The 21,188-nt window shown below is 35.1% G+C and overlaps 1 protein-coding gene across 7 annotated transcripts in view; it reads right to left on the bottom strand.

Annotated features, from left to right (window-relative positions):
• Window positions 1–265: 265 nt before the first annotated feature.
• FRY (FRY microtubule binding protein) overlaps window positions 266–21,188 on the bottom strand; it is a 183,113-nt gene continuing 162,190 nt past the window's right edge. For 5 of the 7 annotated variants that reach the window (XM_087721282.1, XM_087721276.1, XM_087721279.1 and 2 more), the window contains 10 exons: window positions 20,776–20,937; window positions 19,651–19,817; window positions 17,941–18,130; window positions 15,522–15,671; window positions 14,095–14,193; window positions 13,511–13,594; window positions 7,788–7,805; window positions 5,660–5,770; window positions 3,500–3,702; window positions 266–2,691 (listed from right to left, as the gene is read on the bottom strand). In XM_087721282.1, the coding sequence (XP_087577408.1) occupies window positions 2,433–2,691; window positions 3,500–3,702; window positions 5,660–5,770; window positions 7,788–7,805; window positions 13,511–13,594; window positions 14,095–14,193; window positions 15,522–15,671; window positions 17,941–18,130; window positions 19,651–19,817; window positions 20,776–20,937 (1,443 nt within the window). In that variant the 3' untranslated portion in view covers window positions 266–2,432. The remainder of the gene's footprint in view (window positions 2,692–3,499; window positions 3,703–5,659; window positions 5,771–7,787; window positions 7,806–13,510; window positions 13,595–14,094; window positions 14,194–15,521; window positions 15,672–17,940; window positions 18,131–19,650; window positions 19,818–20,775; window positions 20,938–21,188) is intronic. The other 2 variants (XM_087721277.1, XM_087721281.1) reach the window with 1 other exon arrangement.

Genomic DNA, 21,188 nt, shown 5'->3' with positions numbered 1-21,188 from the left:
TGCATAATGAGTTTACCCCCATTTCTGTTGCATTTTAGCAAGGAGGTGTGGAAACATGATTAAATGAAGCTTCCATCTTATTTTCAGTGGTTTCGGATGATAAAAATAGAAAAACACATGTTCTGAAGTTGCAAATGGAGTTCAATTAAGCATGATTATGATAGCTATGCACACACGTGTTGACATTTCATTTCAAAAAATGGTTTAAGCCTGTGCTATACAAGAGTTGGTAAGTAGCATAATGAAGAAACATGAACTTCATCCATTCAATTATATTAGGTTTACTAACACTCAGAAACATCTGTTAATCTCTTACAAAGCATTCCTCTAAAGAGAATAGTAACTAAGTGAGTAGGGCAGCACTCAAGTCACACCGTGAAAGAGGCACTTCATGTTAGCTTTCATGAGGGTTAGCTGACACGGACTTGCCACACAAGATTATAAGCAATAATTTTATATTCCATTAATATTCCCCAAATTCATATGATTATGGTAGTAGGCCTTAATCACTAAGCATAAAGCTCGTCTCTTCCAACTCAATATGGAAAAGGAAACCAAGATATATACCTAGCAAATGTTGATTTTATAGTCTGAATGTGAGATACATTATTTTAATCCCTGTTTGAATCATTTTTAGGAAACAAAATTTTAAATTGGCTTCTATAATAAAGGTAGCACAATCCAACAGGAAGAGGTTCACACCTTTAGAGCCCATCTGCTCAATTCTGGTGTTACAGAATAAGTACACTTAAATTTTGCATAACATAATATATTTCGTACAGCTTGATTTTTCCATTACAATTCAAATTAACGCCTTGCTTCTCATATATATGCTCAAATTACTATTTTGAGGAAGGGAGAACAGAGAAGCCTATCAATTTTCACATATTCCCAGAAGCCTTTTCAGCCTGGTTCCTTTCCCACTTGTTTGGATTGTAAGTCCCAGAATTCCAGTATATTCTCTAGTTAGAAATTCTGGTATTAGTGGTCCCAACATCTCTGGAAGACGCCAGATTGACAAAGTTTACCTAGAGAGAACTGGTTCAGCAAGAATACATTAAATTTAAGAGACTTTGTTCAATTTATATCAATTTGTGCAGGTTAATGTTTGGATGCATAGTGAGCACATAAAAGTTGGACTAATTTACATGTTGATTCAAGCCCAACTGAAAAATAACCTGATTTCAAAATATTCTTATAGAATTGTTTCCATATATATTATAACATAAACTCATTACAATTTAATACATTTACACGCTAATGTGTATGTATATACATATATGTATGTTTGCATGTATGTACACATACACATATATAGTCTTTTATACTTGAGATCTGTAATGATCAAAATATTAAAACAAAATTCACAAAAACCTTTAAATGTATTTACAGGGTGAGTAAGCGACACACACAATGTTGGAATAAAAGTGTCTCAAATGTGCAATAACTTACATGCACTTATTTTAACTCTTTACAGCAGTAAGTGCAAACAAAAAATTGCCAGAAAACAGGAACATATATTACTAATAAGCAACCCCCCCCCACTTGAAAATAGAAAGTAAATCTGATCTGTATTTAATAATTTCAATGTTAAAATCCAAATATACATTAAAATTAAAAGATGCATGTACCAGTTCAAAAGAACTTAAATCAGACGTGATATTTTTCTACAAAATGACAACTTATGTCAGACCAGAATTCTTAATATAAATATACATAAAAGCAACTCTCTAGTAAAAAGCAGCCAAAATCTTTTTAAAAAAAAACTTTGTCCATTCATAGGTACTTGGGTCTTAATAACAGACCTCTTGAAATAGGATCGAGTACCTTCCAAGACAGTAGCCTAGCAACATCAACAAATGTACTTCATAGCAGCTTATTTTTTTCTCTAGTTAGAAGATACAGTAATCATATTTACATACAGTGCACATTTGTAGTCCTTTACAACAACTTTCATATGCAGAGGCTCTCAGCTTTCGCAGTGACAGTCTCAGTACCCTGTCACTAGCTTCATTCTGCCTGTTTTTAATAACTTGGTCAAAGGAATAAATGTACAAAACTAAAAAAAAAATCCTCAAGTGAAGGAGAGATTGCACTTTTGATATCTAAAACTATTTTCTAGAAAGGAAGTCTTGCTCAGTGTAGTAGTCTTTGGTATGTAAGGAAGTCACTTCTTCAGTAGTGAATTGCAGTTGCCCTGTGAAAGTCATTTGGGTGTGTAGTTCAGAACAAAGGATTTGATGCTACCTTTGTCCTTATATTATGACTGCACTCTGAAAACACTGCCCAACTTTTCTTGGAAAATATTGTAAAAGTAACAAGATTGAGTATGACTTGGCCAACTCTTTCTAAAGCTGAAAATGCACTGAACCATCTCATCCCAGCATGGAAGCAATCCCAGCCTGAAAGAGGTAGGGGGCACCAGACTTTTGTCAGAGGCTCGTGCCAGAAACACTGGGATCTGGAAGAAAAGAATTGATCACTCGGTAGCTTTGAGCTCGCCGGATCATGTCCCTGATTTCTATGTTCAACTCCATCAGTTTCGTACAGATTTCGGTCAGGCTTTGGTTAGAGCCTACCAATGCATAAGTACCAGATTGCCCTAATGTTTGGTGCCGGAAGTAAATATTCAGTAGAGTCTGGACTTCATCATCGGAACTGCTTCCAAAAATGTCATTCGGCCATAAATTCCTGCAATGAAACAAAAATATAGGATATGCTACTGAAATGCTGTTTAATGCAAATGGAATCTCATTTCTTTATTTCTGTGGCTATACAATGTAAAAAGGTAAAAAAACCCAACAACAAACAAAACCAGTGTTATGGATATCACAAAATGAAGAGAAAAAAACCTTCAAGTGCAAAGGTATTAATTACAATATGTACTGCAATGCATTTAAGAGGATTCTTCTTCAAGGTTTGTCCCTCTCTTTTGAAGGAAGAGAAGAAGCTTCATCATTAGCTAGTAACTTTAAAACTCCTGGCTTTTTGTATAAAGCAGGTTCTTGCTTGACCCATTGGGTTTTACAAGCTAATGCTTCTGACAAAGCAAACAGATATGCTGGTGGGGTTTGCTTTGCTTTTAGTACTATCTCATGTATATCTTCCATGCAAAAGCAGCTTGAAAACCAAGCCATAGATAGTTTAGTGGACAAAACCAGTATGTTCACCACTAAATTGGCAATACTAGAACTTTATTCCTTTCAACATACAAAACTTAATTTGTGATCAAGACAGGTTTTTTTTCATTTCAATACAGAACCTTCATTTCTCTAAGCAAGGGAAATTGATAATAGACTGTATTCCAAAATTAAGAGAGCACGGTACCTTTTAATTATTTCTCATTTATTAGATTGAAATGAGTCCCTTTAATCTGGATCCATCTATGTGCATTCAGCAATCACATTCAGTATTATTCAGTAAAAACATACAGTATTTGATAGCTGCTCTTCAGAGAAAATAGGAAAATATAATACAGTAGCCATCTATTCCAACGTACCTGCATTCTCTTATTTGGTGTAGAGCTTTTCCAAGTTCATTGTTTTTCAGACACTCTAGCATAAATTGAATAGCTATTTCTGTAGAAGTGAACATGGGTTCAGAGGTACCACTTTCTATAATCGATGGATCGAGTGCAATGGCAGCACTAGCTTCCTTAAGGTTTTTCTTTAACTCGCTCAGTTCTCGTGACATATTTATCAGCTGTGGAAAGAAAAAAAACCACAATCATTTTCACCAACGCACATTTTTTTCCTCCCATATAAAAGATATCAAATTCAAGGACAGGTGAATTATTTAAATTAAGAGGAACAATATCCATATGAAAATTAATTTAATAATTTATGCATTGAAATATATATTTGGTGCATCTTGTCCCGATTTTAAAACCAGGGGAGGAATATAGGATATTTAACAAGTTAAAGAATATTGTAAAATCATCCTTACTTTAAAAAAATGTGATATTAATTAAAATAAAATTTTATTTACCCCATTAAGCTCAATCAAATATTTGGATATGAATCCAACTTTATGGATTTATTAAGATTTTTTTAAAAACCAAAATCAATGCTCTAAGCATTTAATCATGCATTTAATGGGGTGGACTCTGCTTAGCTCCATGACTTCTGGATCATGAATCCCAGATAACACAGAATTATTACCCTTGTATTTTTAACCTTCTTTATATAGCCCACCCTCTATAAATTGAGGTGGGGAAAACTGTGTCAATAATTTTTAAAAATCTGAAAGATCTCATGAGTTTATTAAAGACATCAAACTTCACTTTCCCTTCTTTTTAAAATCAAGGTGGGACAGGTGTTCGCTTTATGATTTCATGAAAGCCAATTATAACAATATGTTATTGTAGACTGCAGCTTACGGCTGCAATGATAGATCACTTGAGTCCATTGATATCAGTACTATTAAATTTAAAAAGCTGTATTGAGATGATTTCAATTTAAACATCAATTCCTTGATGTTTGAAGTCAAGGCATCATCAGCAATTCTTACCTGCAGGTTATATTTTATACTTCTAGGTGGCTAGGTTCTGCTTCATTTTGGACAAAAAATAGAGCAAGAATACCAATTCCAAGGAAAATAATACTATTATTCTGTCACGAAAAGTAGATTCTACCATTTCAAAATTTCATGATAAGCGAATTATAGCTTGAATAATAAATATATAGCAATAGCACTTAGACTTTTAAATTGCTTTTAGTGCTTTTACAGCCCTCTCTAAACTGTTTCCAGAGTCAGCATATTGCCCCCAACAATCTGGATCCTCATTTTACCCACCTAGGAAGGAAGGAAGGCTGAGTCAACCTTGAGCTGGTTAGATTTGAACCGTGGAACTGCAGCTAGCAGTCAGCTGAAGTAGCCTGCAGAACTGCACTCCAACCACCATGCCACCTCACATTTAAATAAGCTATGCTTTTTAAAAACCATGCCCCAAGCCTATTTAAGAGTAGCTCCCTATATTCTTCATGCAGCTTACTGCAATACTATAGTTTCATTATTATAATTAGGGTAGGGGAAGTCTTTTCTCAGCCATGAAATTCAACTGAGGAATATTACATTAGTCACTTTTTGCTAATATTTTATTTAACACTCCTGTGGGGGAAATATGAGGTGTAGAGACTGTTGTGCATACCAACTTTAGCTCTTTCTCTCTCTCTGTATAAAAGAGAAGCAAAATGTATATGTAAAAAAATATTGAAACGTTTTCTTAAAATGAGACATTTTCATAAAATAAAATGCTCTAAAGTTTTCTACATTTATAATTTTAAAAGACAATGCTAAATATACAATCTGCAGACCACAATGTGCTGAGGGGCCAATAAAAATATAAGAGTGTGATTGGCACCAGAATTTTCCCATGATTCTGTGATAGGAAATGTGTAGAAAAATTCTAGTGTAGGCATTACACAGTTAAAAAACTGGGGGTGGGGTGGATGGAGCAAAAAAGAATAATTAATTCTACTCCTATTAACTTTTCATAATTATTCCTTCCATTATGATTCTTGTCCACCAAAATTTAAATGTTCATTACCAACCACTTAAAATTCACTTGATCTGGTGCAAGAAATAAATATTAATCAGAAGAATACAGCAGTTATTCCAGGAAAAGATTCTTCTGTTTTTTTCTTTTCTTGTTACATACCTCTGGCATTGTACTAACTTCATGCACTTGTCCGATGAGTTTACAGTATGACTGAAAAAGTAACAATAACTGGAAGTGCAGCTTATATAATCTCTGACACAGTTCCAATTGCTAAAAAATAATAATAGTAGAAGAGAGTTACAAGGTGACAACTTGGATTTTTCCATAAGGTGCTTTGCAACAGAAACTAAGAATCAGGAGTTACAAAACAATATGAAGCTATTATGAGTATCTAATGCTATTTCTACATCATTTGTTTTAATGTTTCTTTAGGCAGATGATGAGTTAAGCAGCAGAGCTGCTAAAATATAAGCCTCTATATCAGTTATTCCTGATATAATTTTTTCCACTGCCATGAACACAGTTGCAAGCCATTCTTTCTTACTCCCAAGCAATATGGAGTTAATAATGATGATCTATCTTATAGGACTTGAAATGCTGAGTCTTATTAAACTCTATGATGCAGAATCTCTTCATACATCATTTATTTTTATTAAGCTAACATTATCAGAATGACTTTAACATTTCATCTATTTTATCTCAATACAGTGTGCATTCCTTTTACAAATTAATTGTGACAAGAAATGTAAGAACCAGCAAGTTGTACTTTTACTTCAAGTAGTATCATAAACTACATTCTAGGATTGTAAACTATAATTTATTGTGATAGGAAACAGATAAATGCCTCTATATTCTCCCTTTTCTTCTCCCATATGTCCATGCAAAGAAATTTCAAGCCTTCTTCCATTTTTATTAATTTTATTTTACTGCTTTGTGTTCGGTCAAAATAATTGTGGCTAATCTTATCTATGTTTTGTTCAAACAACAGAATTTCAAAGCATGGGTTATGAAATTAGGTTATTATAAAAATTCTTATGAAAAAAACTATAGTTTAGACATAATTGTTACGGGGTGAAATTTCCAGTTTCCCAGTGGCAGAGCTGATAGTTGATTTCATTGCAAAATCACTTGGTTCATTGTGAAATGGCACAATGGATTCTGGGGTCATAATTCATTCATAGTTTCATGGAATTACTGACCCCTTGAATAAATAAATAAATTATGGACTCAGATATTCGGAATAGGTAAATAATTTTTATGGGAACTCTTGCTTAAATTGAGCCAAATAAATTAAAATTAAAAGATTTTCTCTATATTTGTTGCATGGTTTACGTATGTTCATGATAATTCCCTAACTTTAAAAATTATAGCAGCTGTTCCTTAAAATTTTCATTTATCTAGAACATTTTATTTTCATTGAAAGCCTTCAGGATCACCACATAAACCAAAAACCTGAAACTCTGGAACTGTAATATTAGAATTATTGTTGTTGTTGTTTCACTAGCCTTCCCTCTTGAAATCTTATGAACATGGTGTAAGAAAGCCAAAATCTTGGGAGAATTTGATGGTATTGTATGATCTGGACCCAGTTTTATTTTGGAGCCCACTCAAAGAAGTACTTATACTAGGAATTATTGCCCTATAGCTTTTGTAAGTGATTGCAAATGACTACTTTAAATTCTGAAACTCAGTTACTTAATGTCATACCAATCCATGTGGTTGTAGATTATCATTTGTTACTAGATGATAACTCATTATAACAGTAGCCACTTAAAAGCAGTTGAATTCCTCTCTTGCATTATGAACACATATAGTGAATTTGTAACTGATAACTAGATATCTGGTCTTTGAGAGAAATGATCAATTCAGGCTACAAATAACAGTCCTCTCCTATGAAATAATAATGGAGCTAGTTTGCTACAGTGATGGCTGATGAGATCAGGAAACAAGTCACTTTCTTTAATAAAATATTCTATTAGTTTGATTTATTTAGAAGAGAAGCAACTGAGTGTCGTGATAATTAAAGAAGGCTAATATACTCTCAAATAAAATTCATATAATAATTGGAGTTAAATGTGACATGATCAGAATTTATAAACAAAGAAAGCTCCCTTCAAGGAACCTGGGAAACTGTACAGTAAAATAAAATAAAAACAAATGATTTAATAACAATGATTGTACACTGAATAAATAAGAAAGTGAAAAGGGAGAAACATGCTAAGAGTTAAAACAGTGTATTAGTCCATATTTTAATGGACAAAGAATATGAAAAGAATGTTTAACTTACTGCAAGAGATTCCATTTGCTACACAGCAAGCATGGCACAGGAAAAAGGAAAGGAAAGAAAGTAAAGTGTCAGTGTAATGCATGCAACTGGAAAAGCACAGCCATTCCTACTACTCTCTTACTACAATTAGCAGAGCTTATTTTGAATTGCTAAAGTGATTCAGGATGTATCAAGTACACAACATGCATGGCTCAGAAATCTTAATCATAATTGTAAAATCAATAGTTGCAATTCTCTTATAGACCAGAGTGATCTGAAAGAAAAATAAATCAAATCCCATAATAAGATAGTTTGTATTGGATTTGGCCAAATAATATAATATAATAATATAAATCACTAGCTTGTGATTTCCAAAATTTTCATCAGCAAGATGCAACAGACTGGAAGGAAAAGGTCACAAAAACAGGACATTGGAATATTGGAATTATGAAGTCTATGTTTTCATAATCTTAAAATTTCTATTTTAAGAAATTTTTAAAAAGCTGTGGATGCAAATTGATTAGGCTCTTTTAGTATCATGCAGGTTTCAAACAATATTTAGGCGGGTTGAGGTAAGCAAACATATAAGGTAAGCAGGATTGTCCCATTTTTGAAATAGGAGATCAGGTCCAAGTTATTTATAGTATATTCACTGTCAGATTTTTAACAGCACGCTCTGCCACCTACTTATTACAGTTTAGGAGGCGATTTAAAGCTCCCTCATGTTTTTAGATTATCTTTTTTTAAAGATGGTGATTATATGATTTTTTAAAATAGATTTTCTGTATGTTGTAATCCTTTTGGAACAATGACAGAATATGCAGCATATACCTTTCTAAAAAGAAAATAAAAAGAAATAATACCCCCCCCCCCATCTCATCTATATTGTGCTTAAAAGATTCTCTAAAATGTATGTACAATTTTGTACTTGCTGATTCTGGTAAAAATCCTCATGTGTGCTATAGATGTTAACTATAGTTAACCTGTTTCCGAAAGCCATTTGTAAATTAAGCTATCATTTTAGTGTATTGAGATCTTTAAAATATAACGTATGATAGGAATATTTTCTTACAATAGCTGAGAAATTAAATTGCCCATAGCATTCAAACTGCTGACAAAACTATCAATATTTGCACTAGAACATGTTATATCCAACCTGAATATGAAAGATTATGATTCTGTGAATCATGAGCCTGTATAATATTTCTTTTTCCTAATAAAAATAGCACCAGTCACTTATTTCAAGAAAGCTCTTTTTCAAACATCTACTCAACTGTAAATAAGGAATACAATATGTGTGAACAATCTACTCTGGGACCATCTTTCCTAGATCAGTGACTCTAATGTCCAATGCCATATTGACCCATCAAATAGGACCAGCACTCTATTACTGTAAGAAATGGAGAAAGAGAACGCCCTACCAAGCAAACATTTCTGAAGCTTTGTAGAAAAAAACGAAGGAACTGAAAGATGATTGCTCCTCCAACGATCTCCTGCTTCAGTGATTTTCTCTTGCTATATATGCACTTCAAATCATAATTAATTTGCCATGGAAAGTAATGTTAAGAAATGCAGCATTTATATCTATACAATCTAGCTAAAACTGAAGTATTTGGATATATTTTGATGATAATGATAGGACACAAATCCCAAAATGTATGAGTTTATATACCCAGAAGTACAAAAACATTAAAAATAACATTAAAATGTCATTTTTATTATTAAACTTTTATCTCACTTTTTCATGTATGACTAAGGCAATGAACTTACCTAATTATTATGACTAAAACAGCTATTACGTTTACTAATATTATACTAAATTATGATGATGACACTTGAACCTCCAGAAGTTGTCAAAACCTATTATTTTTCACTTAGACATTAATACACCATTTTTAAATTATGTTGCATTACAAATAAAATATGTAATTCTACCACTGCCTACATCCTTCATTGGATAAAAACAATGAATTTTTGGCATTTAAAAGGTTTTTCTTAGTAGTATCTCCAGTTGCACCACATATGGGTAACCTTGACTTACAACCATTAATTTAGCAGTCGTTTGAAGTTAAAATGGCACTGAAAAAAGTGACATGACCGTTTTTCACAATTACAGCTGTTTCAGTATGCCTTAGTCATGTGATCAAAATTCAGTCGCTTGGCAACTCACATGTATTTAGGGTAGTTGTAGCACCTTGAGGTCATGTGATCACCTTTGCACCTTCTGACAAGCAAAGTCAATGGGAAAACCAGATTCACTTAAAGACCATGCAACTTAACAACTGCAGTGATTCACTTAACAACAATAGCTTGTAAAATGGGTCAAAACTCAATTAACAATTATTTGCTGGGAAACAGAAATTTTGGGCTGAATTGTGGTCGTACATCAAGGACTACTTGTACAAATTTGTGTTAAATCTCATACCTTCAAGGTTTGACTATTTTTCCTTACTTAGCCTTTTCTTTATGGCCACTCTGCTTCCCTAGCCAGAATGAACCAATACAACTGTTTGCTGTACAGCATGAAAAATGAATAAAATAATATTGATTTTAAATTACTCAGCAGTATCCTGAAATATCCTAAAGCGGCATATTTGACTGAAAGTTGCCTTGCTGTACAATATTATATAAAAGCACAGCTAAGCATCAAACAAAGTTGTTAGCTGAAATCCACTATAGCCAGTTATTGGTGAATTAATCATAATGTACTTAATATAGGAAACATTGCACTTTAAGCATTTATTGCTTTAGTTGATACATATAAAAAGTCTTTCCTGTAAAATGCCATTTAACTAGTTCGGTCTGGTTTGGTGAACTAAACATGAAGTCAGATGTGACCTGACAAATGCGCGCCCGACAACAGCGCGCCGACAAAACTGCAGTGATAAAACCGCGATGTTGACAGCGTACCGACGAATGAGCACAGAAGCACGCCAACGAAAGAGCACCGACAGAAGCCCTATTACGGTTAAGGTAAGGGTTAGGGTAAGGGTTACATTTAGGTTTAGGGTTAGGTTTAGGGTTAGGTTCAGGGTTAGGTTAGGGTTAGGTTTAGGGTTACCTTTAGGGTTAGGTTTAGAGCGCGCTTCTGTCGATGCGCTGTTGTCGGTGTGCTTCTGTGCTCATTCGTCGGCACGATTTCGAACTCGCGCGGTTTTGTTGGTGCGCTTTTGTCAAGCGCGTATTTGTCGGTGAACCGTCAGATAGAAAGGGATGTGAGATCTGACAGATTTTTGTCAGAGTTTGTCTTATAACCAATATCCCAATTTTTTGCATGACTTGAAGTACCCTCTGAATATTTAATTTAACTAATATAATAATCAGGCAACATATCATCTTCTTTGAATTACTCAATGTAAATGAATGAACACATTCTAATAATGTAATCTTGTCTCCAGAGGGGACACAAAATATAGCCCTGGAATGCTACTTTGGTCTGTGAATTAAAATATATTGTCATTTAGATGGAAAAAGGCATCAGAAATTCAGTTTTAATTACATTAGATAGATTTGGTTAGATTTGGTTAGAAAACCCCCTGATTTGGGGCAAATGGACTTGGTCACTGCCAGGCTATATAAAGCTTATGGCATGCCAGGACAAACCAATAGATCATTAATAAATGCTTTTTCACTAAAATAATTATCACTGGCTAAATTCTATGAGGGTTGGAAACTAAAAACCTCATTATCTCGGAAAGATAAACATGCCGATGAAAAGTTAAAGCTGAACATTCTCTAATTCCACAAACAAAAATAAGGACAAAGGTTTACTTTCTCTTTCTTATTTTATGCATATGGCCAAAAACTGTGGGAGGAGACCCAGTGCAAAGAGAGAAAACTGATTATGTGGGAAAGTAAAAACAAATATTTTTAGCACTGACTAAACCAATAACACAGGTACATTATGACAGAAGGGAAGTTGAAAGAGTAATCTGCAAATAAATCAAGAAACCAAAAGCTATCAAAATATTCAAAACTTTACAGGGGAAAAATACATTCAAGCTACATGATGACCTTTGTAACATTATCTGCAATCTCTAGATCCTGGGAATAAGCTATTTTTTTTCAGTTATGGCAGATATGCTGCCTTCATTCATAATTCTTCTCAATCCTATTGTTTCAAAGAAGCTGAAGTGAAATTCATCTCCAACCCTTTTGCAAAGAAACTGTCCTACGTTGAGACTAGGAGTGCAATAGGCCATAAGTACTGAGTACTGCTTTGCTTTCTATGCGTTGCAAAGAAATACATAAATGCAGAATATATTGTTCAGCCCCTGACTCTGAACATGGTATGTCCCCAGTGACCAGTGTATTATTCAGCACTGGATTCACACAAAGACATTAGAATTAACAGTCCATTAACATTAAAATATGTTTTCAATGTTGATTTAAGAGCTTCTTAAACAGGAACATATTAATAGGCCAGAAGAGAAGAGGATGTTATGTCCTATTCCAAGTGGATCAAGTAAAAGTAACTGATTTGCATCACAGAATCACAAGGTTGGAGAGGACCTTGGTAGACTAGGTATGACAGGAATGATGAAATCCTTTGTTTATTATTCATATCTATTTATGTGATAAGTTAGCAGGCATGATCAAACTAGTACTCCCTATTTTCTGGTATGGTACTTACATTATCTGAACATTTCTTTTTAAGTTTATGTGGTTATTTTCAAACTAATAGTGGATTTTAATTCCAGCTAGAGGATTAAACTGCTCAGAGTTGGCAGGCTGGCCTATAAGGCCTTAAACATAATATATACGTACTTAAACAAATTAGGCCATTTATTCCACCTCTTTCCCAAAGTGAATGTAAGCCGAAGTTCTAGATCATCCTTTCATGCTTTTTCAAGTGCTTTTGACTTGAAGGCAAAAAGATGCTTTTGCAGTAAATGAATAATCCTGGAAAAGGCATAGCTACTTTAAGGAGTTACGGACCAATGCTACTATATTCACTTCAAAGCCGTTTTTTGCCTTCTGGTCCAAAGTGTGACATAACCCTATCACTAATACATATCTATTTTCTGATTAGATAGCAATGATGTGCAAAATGTTCAAGGGGTTGTTTGCAAAGTCATTAAAGTCGAGGCAGCTTTGAATGGGCTTTCCTGTGTCACCTCTGAGTGCAGGAGCAGGCACAGGCCTTTTGTTGCTAATCTCTATACTGTATATGTACGTGAACAACCTGAAAAAGCCTTTGAAGAGCTGGAGGATGGCTGTTGGAAGACAACCTTCTTCTGGCGGAGGAGGCTGGCCCATTTGAAGATTCCCTTCAAATCCATGCACAGACTCATTAGAGGCATTCTCCCCACAGTTTCTTGGGTGAGAAGCAAAACGTCTTTAAAAAAAAATCAGAAAGTCCTGTTGCCTCTTTAAAAAGCACCTTTGGGATAACCATGACTTGGATGACTGAAAATTTCCATAGAAATGCCTGTTTCTTTTTCCATTATTGGCATTTGATTGAAATGGGAGGCCACAGCAATTAAATTAATAAATTTCCATGATTTTTAGATATGTACATGTACTTTGACATACTGATGGGGATTTGAAGGGAGAAGGGATTTTTCAATGTTCAAACAAACATGGGAATATAAACCTCTCTTCAGCATATATAAGAATAATTCAGAATCTGCTTATATTAAGTTTCATAGTTGCTATGGTATTAGACTGAAATTGAAATCAATACAAGGCACACAAAGATCTTCCTCCAGAAACACCATCATATAACCCAAATTTTTTATTACCTTTTCTTCTGAATCTCCTGGCTGACAAGTGATAACCCCATCTCTTGAACCCCCTGAAAAAGTTGCCTTGCAGTTTGCCAGCCACTGTTTGTAAAAAATAATATATATGTATATATGTGTATACATACATACATACACAAACACACCCACACATATTTATATAGGCATTAGCACAGAAGACATACACTTTCAGTTTTTCAAAAATCATACTTTTGAGATAATATATATTTTACTGAATTTCTAAATATTTTCTGGAATAAATCTAAGAAAGGATGCATTACATTACTGAATATAAAATTCTTGAATGAAAATGTAGTAGATACTACATTGTAACTTAATCAAATTTAATCACATTATGATAACTCCAATCCCTAAAGTCTTGTTTACTTCCTAAAATGTTTTAAGTTTTTAAAATTAAAATCTTTAACATACAGTATATTCTGAGAATAATGAATATACATCAGCATTAACTAGCTCTGTGTTCTCCAAAAAATGGTTTACTGATGAACTAAATTTCCTTTCAGATTTTATATTTAAAAGTAAGACAAAATCAACATAAGACAAAACATAACGATCATGCTTACAGAAAGTGTTGCTTCTTTTCTGTTATTATATGTATCCAAGTATTCTTGTAGTTCTAAGACACTAAACTTTAATTTCTCTAGAAGCCCACAAGAGAGAAGCTGGAAAAAAATAAAGATGCTTCAGTGAACATTGTTTCTTTCAAAGACTGGTAAAATTGCTCTCATTGAGTAATGAAAATCAGCAGGGACGATCCCATAAGAATTAAACTCTGGAATGGTCATGAAGAATGGCTTTGTCTGAGGCACAATGCTTCATGTGAGATCAGATGTTGCAGAGAAACTCTCTGGTCTAGCTCAGGCCTGTTAAACTGGCAGCCTGCAGCCCAGATAAATCACACACAGGCCATGCCCACCCAGACTCCACAAAGACAAAAAAGCAATTATCATGACGTATCGCAATCGAGTTTGACACCCATGATCTAGCTGATGAAGATTGTCAGTCATCCTGATAAAGTTGTCTTAAGGCTCATGGAAACTAGCCTTATTTTCTTGTTAGTTTGAAATGTTTCACTGCTCATCCAAGCAGTTTCATCAGTCAGAGACAGTTAGTTAGGCAGAAAATCGTTGGAATGTACCAACTCCTCCTGCAACAACCTCTCCTCCTAACAAACTTGCTCTGATTGGTGAAGCTGCTTGGATGAGCAGCGAAACATCTCAAAAATCAAGAAAATAAGTCCAGTTGTCATGACTCAATCTTCAGACAACTTTACCTGGATGGCTGAGAATGTGCACTGACATATTTTAATGCACTTCAAGGAAGAAATGCCTGAGGTTGATGTGGGAGGAGTTGGTACATTCCAAGCAATCTTTGCCTGATTAACTTGCTGTGATTGATGAAGCTGCTTGGGTGACCAGCAAAATGTCTCAGACTAACAAGAAACTAAATCCAGGTGCTGTGATTCAACCTTCAGACTCTAGTTTAGCCTACTTCATGAAGAAAATGGTTTGGAATTTGAATGGTAGCACTTTGGTGATGTAAGTTTACATTTATGGTCTGACATAGTAGTTCATATAAAAACAGATTTTGGTGATTAAGGCATCTGGATAGAAAGTGGGAGTCAGTTCAAGTCCTGCCTTAGGCATGAAAGTTGGATGATGTTGGGCAGTTACTCATTCTGAACCCAACCAACCTCACAGGCTTGTTGTTGTGGGGAAAATGGAGAAGAAAGGTGTGTTGGATATGTTTGCTATCTTCAGTTAATTGTAAAAATAATAATAAAGATGGGATGCAAATAAATTTAAAAAATTAAAAAATATATAATTATGCAGTAAGGCTCCGTATTATGCAATGTATTTCTAATTATCCAGGGAACAGATTTTCAGGAAAACTGACATGCTGATCATGAAAAGATCTGATGAAATTACACATCCACATAATTCTAATTAACATGCTGCTTTTGTGTGATTGCTTATGTAAATATACTCACGGTTTCAGCATCTACAAAAAGGGTAGGACATTCGGAACACGAAGTCAGCATCTGTGATGAGCTCACAAACTTTGAGCCAATTCCTCGCAGATTATCACCGAGATAGCTGGCAGCGTCACAAGTTAGAAAGCAGAATCTTTTTTGAATATTCTGTAAAGTAGAATTACATTTGCTGTAGAATCTAATGCATCTTTAAGTTTCATAGATAAGCAGTTCTTGCATTACGACCATAACAGAGCTTGCCCATTTAAGGTTGCAAATGATGACAAGACCCATCCTCTGTTCTCCCTGATGCAGTTGTTGAAACAAACGTATGGGTTGTTAAGAGGGTACAGGGTTCCTCAGGGGTGAGGGAGGCCCTGAGAAGCCTACTGCAGGCCCAGGCTTGCCTTCCCTAGGCTTCCCAGGCTTCCTCAACCTCAGGCACCCCATTCTCTGCTTCTCGCTCCTTGGGGTCCTCAGAGCCTTTCAGCTTCCTTCCCACCCAGCGACCTGGGGGAGATCAGGCTTGCTGGAGTGTGCAAGCAAGGAGAGGCTGGATGCTACAGCTTGTCTGATCTCCCTTGGGTGAATGAGTTCCTACTTGGCAGGGTGGGATGGGTGAATGCTGCAGAACCCTGTGCTTGGTCATAAGCAACCATACATTTGAAACTGGGTCATAAGTAGCTTTCAAGCCAGTCTGCCATAACTTTGAACAGTTGTTAAGGAACCAGTGGTAAGTCAAGGAGTACATGTAATGATGTTTTTTGTATGATTCAGAATGAAATATGTAACGTAAGTGGGGTATATATTTATGGTCTTAAGGATATATGCATATCTGTAACAGCCTAATTATACACTATTAACTTTTTGTATAGCACAGGTATTTATTAATGTGCTATGCTAGTCTCCTTCCTGCCTGTCCTATTTAGTGGTTGTTACAACTGTATGTTGTGTAGATGACTCCTGTTTTTTCTTCTGGGGCTACTGGGTCTTTTGGTTTAGTTAGGAAGTGTTGGAAAGTTTTGCTTGCTTGTGTGCGATGGTAATGCAATGTGGTTGTACTAGTTTGTGGTTGTTTCTGAAATTTTTTGATGTGTGACAGTGTTATCTTTTTCATAGCATTTATTGGTTGTCCTGTAGTGGGTTGAGTGGTCAGGCACTTTTAGATAAAGTTGTGTGCGTCTCCATTTTTATTGAAATATATTTTATAGGTGGCCTGTTTCCTTTTTCTGGTGTTCTGGGTTGCTGCAGTGTGTTTGTGCTTGTCAGAATAATGTTCTTACACAGTTTCTCTTATGAGAGGTTAGGTTGCTACTTTTGTATATATTTTTTCTATTTCCTTGCTATTTTTTATTTTTTTTCTATTTTTATTTCTACAATACTTTTTCTTTTTCTGCACTTTCTACTTTTGTTTTTCTTTTATTTTTGTAGTCTATACTAGTTTTTTTACCTGTTTAACCATAATGTTTAATAAAATCATTATTTAAAAAAAGAGAATCATAGGAGAGGCTTCTAAACATGTACTTATTATATACAAAATTTGTAAGTATTGCTTGAAAAAGTTCTTACACAGAGAGGTTCAGCTGGAAACTATGAGAGTAGAATCTCTTTTTTTCTTCTTCATTGAGATTGTTTTCCCCTAAGAAATACTCTGTTCTAACTGGAAACAACTATTAATAATTTCAGTTTATCATCTGAAAACCATGGTGGGAATTTGTTGTGTTGGATAACAAAACAGAGTTATCAGGGTGTGTTATTACCAAATGAGTATATTATATAAAACAGAACTGTTAAATGGATGTGAGATTTGTTTCATGACTAAACAATTTCAAATGGTTTTCCTGCTAAACAAGATTATTTAAAAGTAAAAGGTTATGTCCCGGCATGATTGTTTCCCAGTAGAGTATTGCTTTTCAATTTCTTCTTGAATGAAGAATTTAATGTTAATGTTAACTAACATTCATCTCGATTTAAGGGTTTTATTATAAAGGACATTGTATATAATGTTCAAAATACTGTAGATGTGTTTGAATATCTACAATTTTGTCTCAACTCTCCTCCTTCCCCAAGTGGTTAGGTGTAACACTGGTACCTTTAATGTTTATTGCAAGTATGCTTTAAAATCCCAGAATGATAATTCTGCTATATTTTCAACAAACTTTACCGAGTCTTCTTGAAGCAATGCAAATGGTTCTCTATTTCAAAACAATAAAAAATTCTATTCTATTCTGTTCTATACTCATTTAAAAGGTCCACGTGAAAGCACCTTTAGGAAGGTTTGAGCACGAGAATTAGGAATGCATAAATTTTGTAAACTAGGGATTTAAAGAATGAAAGATAAGGGAATTTTCTTCTTCTAGACACTTGTACTACAAATTATAAGCTTGTTATATTTACCTAGGATTGATAGTATAGGATTCTAGAACCATTTCCTTACCTTAAACAAGGACGAAAACACATGGAAAGTATAAACAGCACAGGACCCATCTGAGTCACACATAAGCTGGTTGATATGACTACGCCAAGCTTCTTCTGCAGCATCACAGGCAGTAGGTTGAAATGCAGCTAGGATAGCAGAAAAGAATGGGGAAAGTTGGGGTGAAGCAGTGCGATCACCTTCACCAAAACTGTAACAAAGAAAATATCAAAATGTTAGATAGGATAGATAGGGTGTCTAAAAGGTCTTGGTTTTCATACATTAATGAGTTTAATGATTTGACATGAACCGTTTCTTAAACTCTGCCATGTGTACATTTTTTAATTCACCCTGGCATACCTACCATTAAACCTCCGCCTCTTGAAGTTTATGTTACATTTCTAAACATTTCCCCTTAGTTTTATTTTAAGAAATAGTTTTCGTTTATTTGAACCATTTTACTATGCTTTGCTATGCTGTGAATTTTGTTGCGTGCAGTGCACTTTTAGTTTATTAAAAACAAATATAGATAAAACTGCTCTCATACATAAATATATGTATAAAGAAACACAACTTTGATTGTATGAGTGGTGCCTCAAAAGAAAACAAGACAACAAAAACACAGACACGACTATGTCTGTATCAGGGCTGGGTTCCTTCCAGTTCTAACCTCTTCTATAGAAGAGGGTCCACAAATTTACCGTGCCGTTTAGAACCAGTTCCAGCTCCTTTCCACTGCCCGTCCTCACCATGCTTGCCTCGCCCGCTGCTCACTAATTGACTGGCTCACCAATCGCCCTGCCAGCCTCTAAGAGTCCTATCTAATTCTTAAAGTCTTAAAGCTGCCAAGTTTGAACACCCCTGGGTTTTTTTTCTAAAGGGTTAGGGGTTCAAGGATCTTGTAACTTGACAGCTTTAAGACTTGCACATTTCAATGCCAGAGTTCCTGAGCCAACATGACTGGAGGAGGAATTCTGGAGTTGAAGTCCACAAGTTTTAAAGCTGTCAAATTTGAACATCTCTGGGGTTTTTTTTCTAAAGGGTCTTGTAACTTGACAGCTTTAAGACTTGCGTGCTTCAAATGCCAGAGTTTCTGAGCCAACATTTTGGTTGCTAAAGAAGAGCATTGTTAAGTGAGCTTCACCATATTTTACAAGTTGGCCATGCCCACCAAGTCACATGACTGTCAAGCCACTCCCACCTGGTCACATGGCCAGCAAGCCACTCCCACAAAGCAGGCCACACCTATAGAAGAGGTTCTAAAAAAATTTGAAACCCACCACTGGTCTGTATCTAAAAATACATTTTCCTTTCAAGTAAATACTGTATGAAGAATATATAAATATGAATATATATATTCATATGAAAAGAAGTAAAGTCTGGTGTAAAACACAACTGGTTTGGAGCAGCAACAAAGGTGCTGGACTAAGAGCAAGAAGGCTGTATTCCACCAATGGCCACAGAATATTATTGGGCAACTATCGGCCACTCAAACCCGCAGCCAAAGAGGGAGGTTATTATTGGGAACAAGGGAAGAAAGTGCTATATATATTGCCTTAAACTCCAAGGAAGGAAGGAAAAGGAAGGGAAGGAAGGAAGGAAGGGAAGGAAGAGAAGGAAGGAAGGGAAGGAAGGGAAGGAAGAGAAGGAAGGAAGGGAAGGGAAGGGAAGGAAGGGAAGGAGGGAGGGAGGGAGGGAGGGAGGGAGGGAGGAAGCAAGCAAGCAACCCACCTGGCAAGTGCATATTGGTCTAGCAGTCGGTCACCTTTTTCTTCAGCTTCAGTCATATCTAGACTAAAACTATCACTATATTCAAATGCTGGTGGGAGTTCACTGGTAGAGCCAGATAGATCATCTTCCTGAACTGAGGTATCTTCTTCTTCTTGGGCACCTTCCACCTAAAGGAATCAGTTACAATTATTAGTGCAATCTATATTACAATTTGAGCTGAATTTTGTTTCAAATAACTTAATGAATGTGTCCCCATGCTACTCCTAGAAACAATGTAGTGGATTGCTCTTGCTTTGTTCCAGAATGATTTTAAATTTCTGAGTCTAGCTTACAACTCTTGTTAGCTAAAATTAGTTCTGATTACTTCTAAGCCAAGACAAAGTCACTTACATGTGCTTATAAAGTCAAATAATATGGATACAGCTAAATAAAAGTTCCTTTATCAAATATGGTCATATGATATGATGTAGTATTTGTTATACAGCTGCATGGAGCTAAAAGTATTCATTTGCATGAAAATTCCAAACATGAGCAATCAAACCAAAAAGTTACTTAGAGCAAAGGAAGGAAGAAAAAAAACAGGACCGAAGTATATGGGGGGGAAATCCTATCTCACAAAATTTACTGAACATTTTTAAAAGAGCGTATTTCTAAGAGAAGAAAACAGAAATTACAAGCACAACCAAGGCAAATCTACTAAGCCATTATTAATTTTACTAACTTTTCATAGTTGTGTCCACGATAAGCTTTGTTTCAGGCATTTGAGACTTACAAAACTCTGCATACTGTAAACAGCATTCTCAAAGTAGCCCAAACAAGCAAAAATTGAATCCACTACAGTCAGTAGCACAATAGTACTCCCACATTTAGGGGATGGAATAGAATTCATATTAACTCCCACAGACCATTTATTGCACTGCTCTATTATAGCTGTAAAAGTGTAATGCCAACATTTTCCAGAGTAACTTGAGAAACTTATATATTTAATGTGGTGGCCAAAAGCATCTGACTTTGTTATACAGAACAGTAAAATGTTATTTTGCAGACCTAATCTTTTAGCAAATATGTGTCCTAACCACCCCCACCCCCCGGCCCACTGTTTCTTCAAATTTTAAATTCATTCACCTTTGAATCTTCGGAGACCTGGAGATTATTCACTTCTGGCAAAGATGTGTTAAAGCTAGAAGTTCTTGAACTGAAAGGAGGTGGACCTGATGCTGCTGCCTCACATGGTGTGGAAAGGGCATCAATGTGATTTGTGTCCTCAGATGGGGAAAGTGTCATGATCTGTTAAAAAAGAAAGAAAGAGAGAACATTCCTCTGGGAGATGCTTCTGGGCAGGCCAAAGCCACTGAATGAGAACTGCCCAAAGATTGCTCCTTTATCTGTCCCATACAAGTCTGAATATGTGGGGGAGAGAGCTGACATCATTTTCCCACAGTCTTTCCTGAAACTATTTATTATTTTCTTCTGGTGAAAATAATACCATGAATATATTATTTTCATAACCACATCTTTAAAAATAAATACGGACTCCT

The sequence above is a fragment of the Thamnophis sirtalis genome, unplaced genomic scaffold (assembly GCF_051295495.1).
Source record: "Thamnophis sirtalis isolate CommonGarterSnake01/CBP01778 unplaced genomic scaffold, rThaSir2_p1.2 scaffold_8, whole genome shotgun sequence".
In the NCBI taxonomy this organism is placed as follows: Eukaryota; Metazoa; Chordata; class Lepidosauria; order Squamata; family Natricidae; genus Thamnophis; species Thamnophis sirtalis.
Note: the sequence above shows the minus strand (reverse complement) of the source record. Positions and strands in the feature narration are given on the sequence as shown.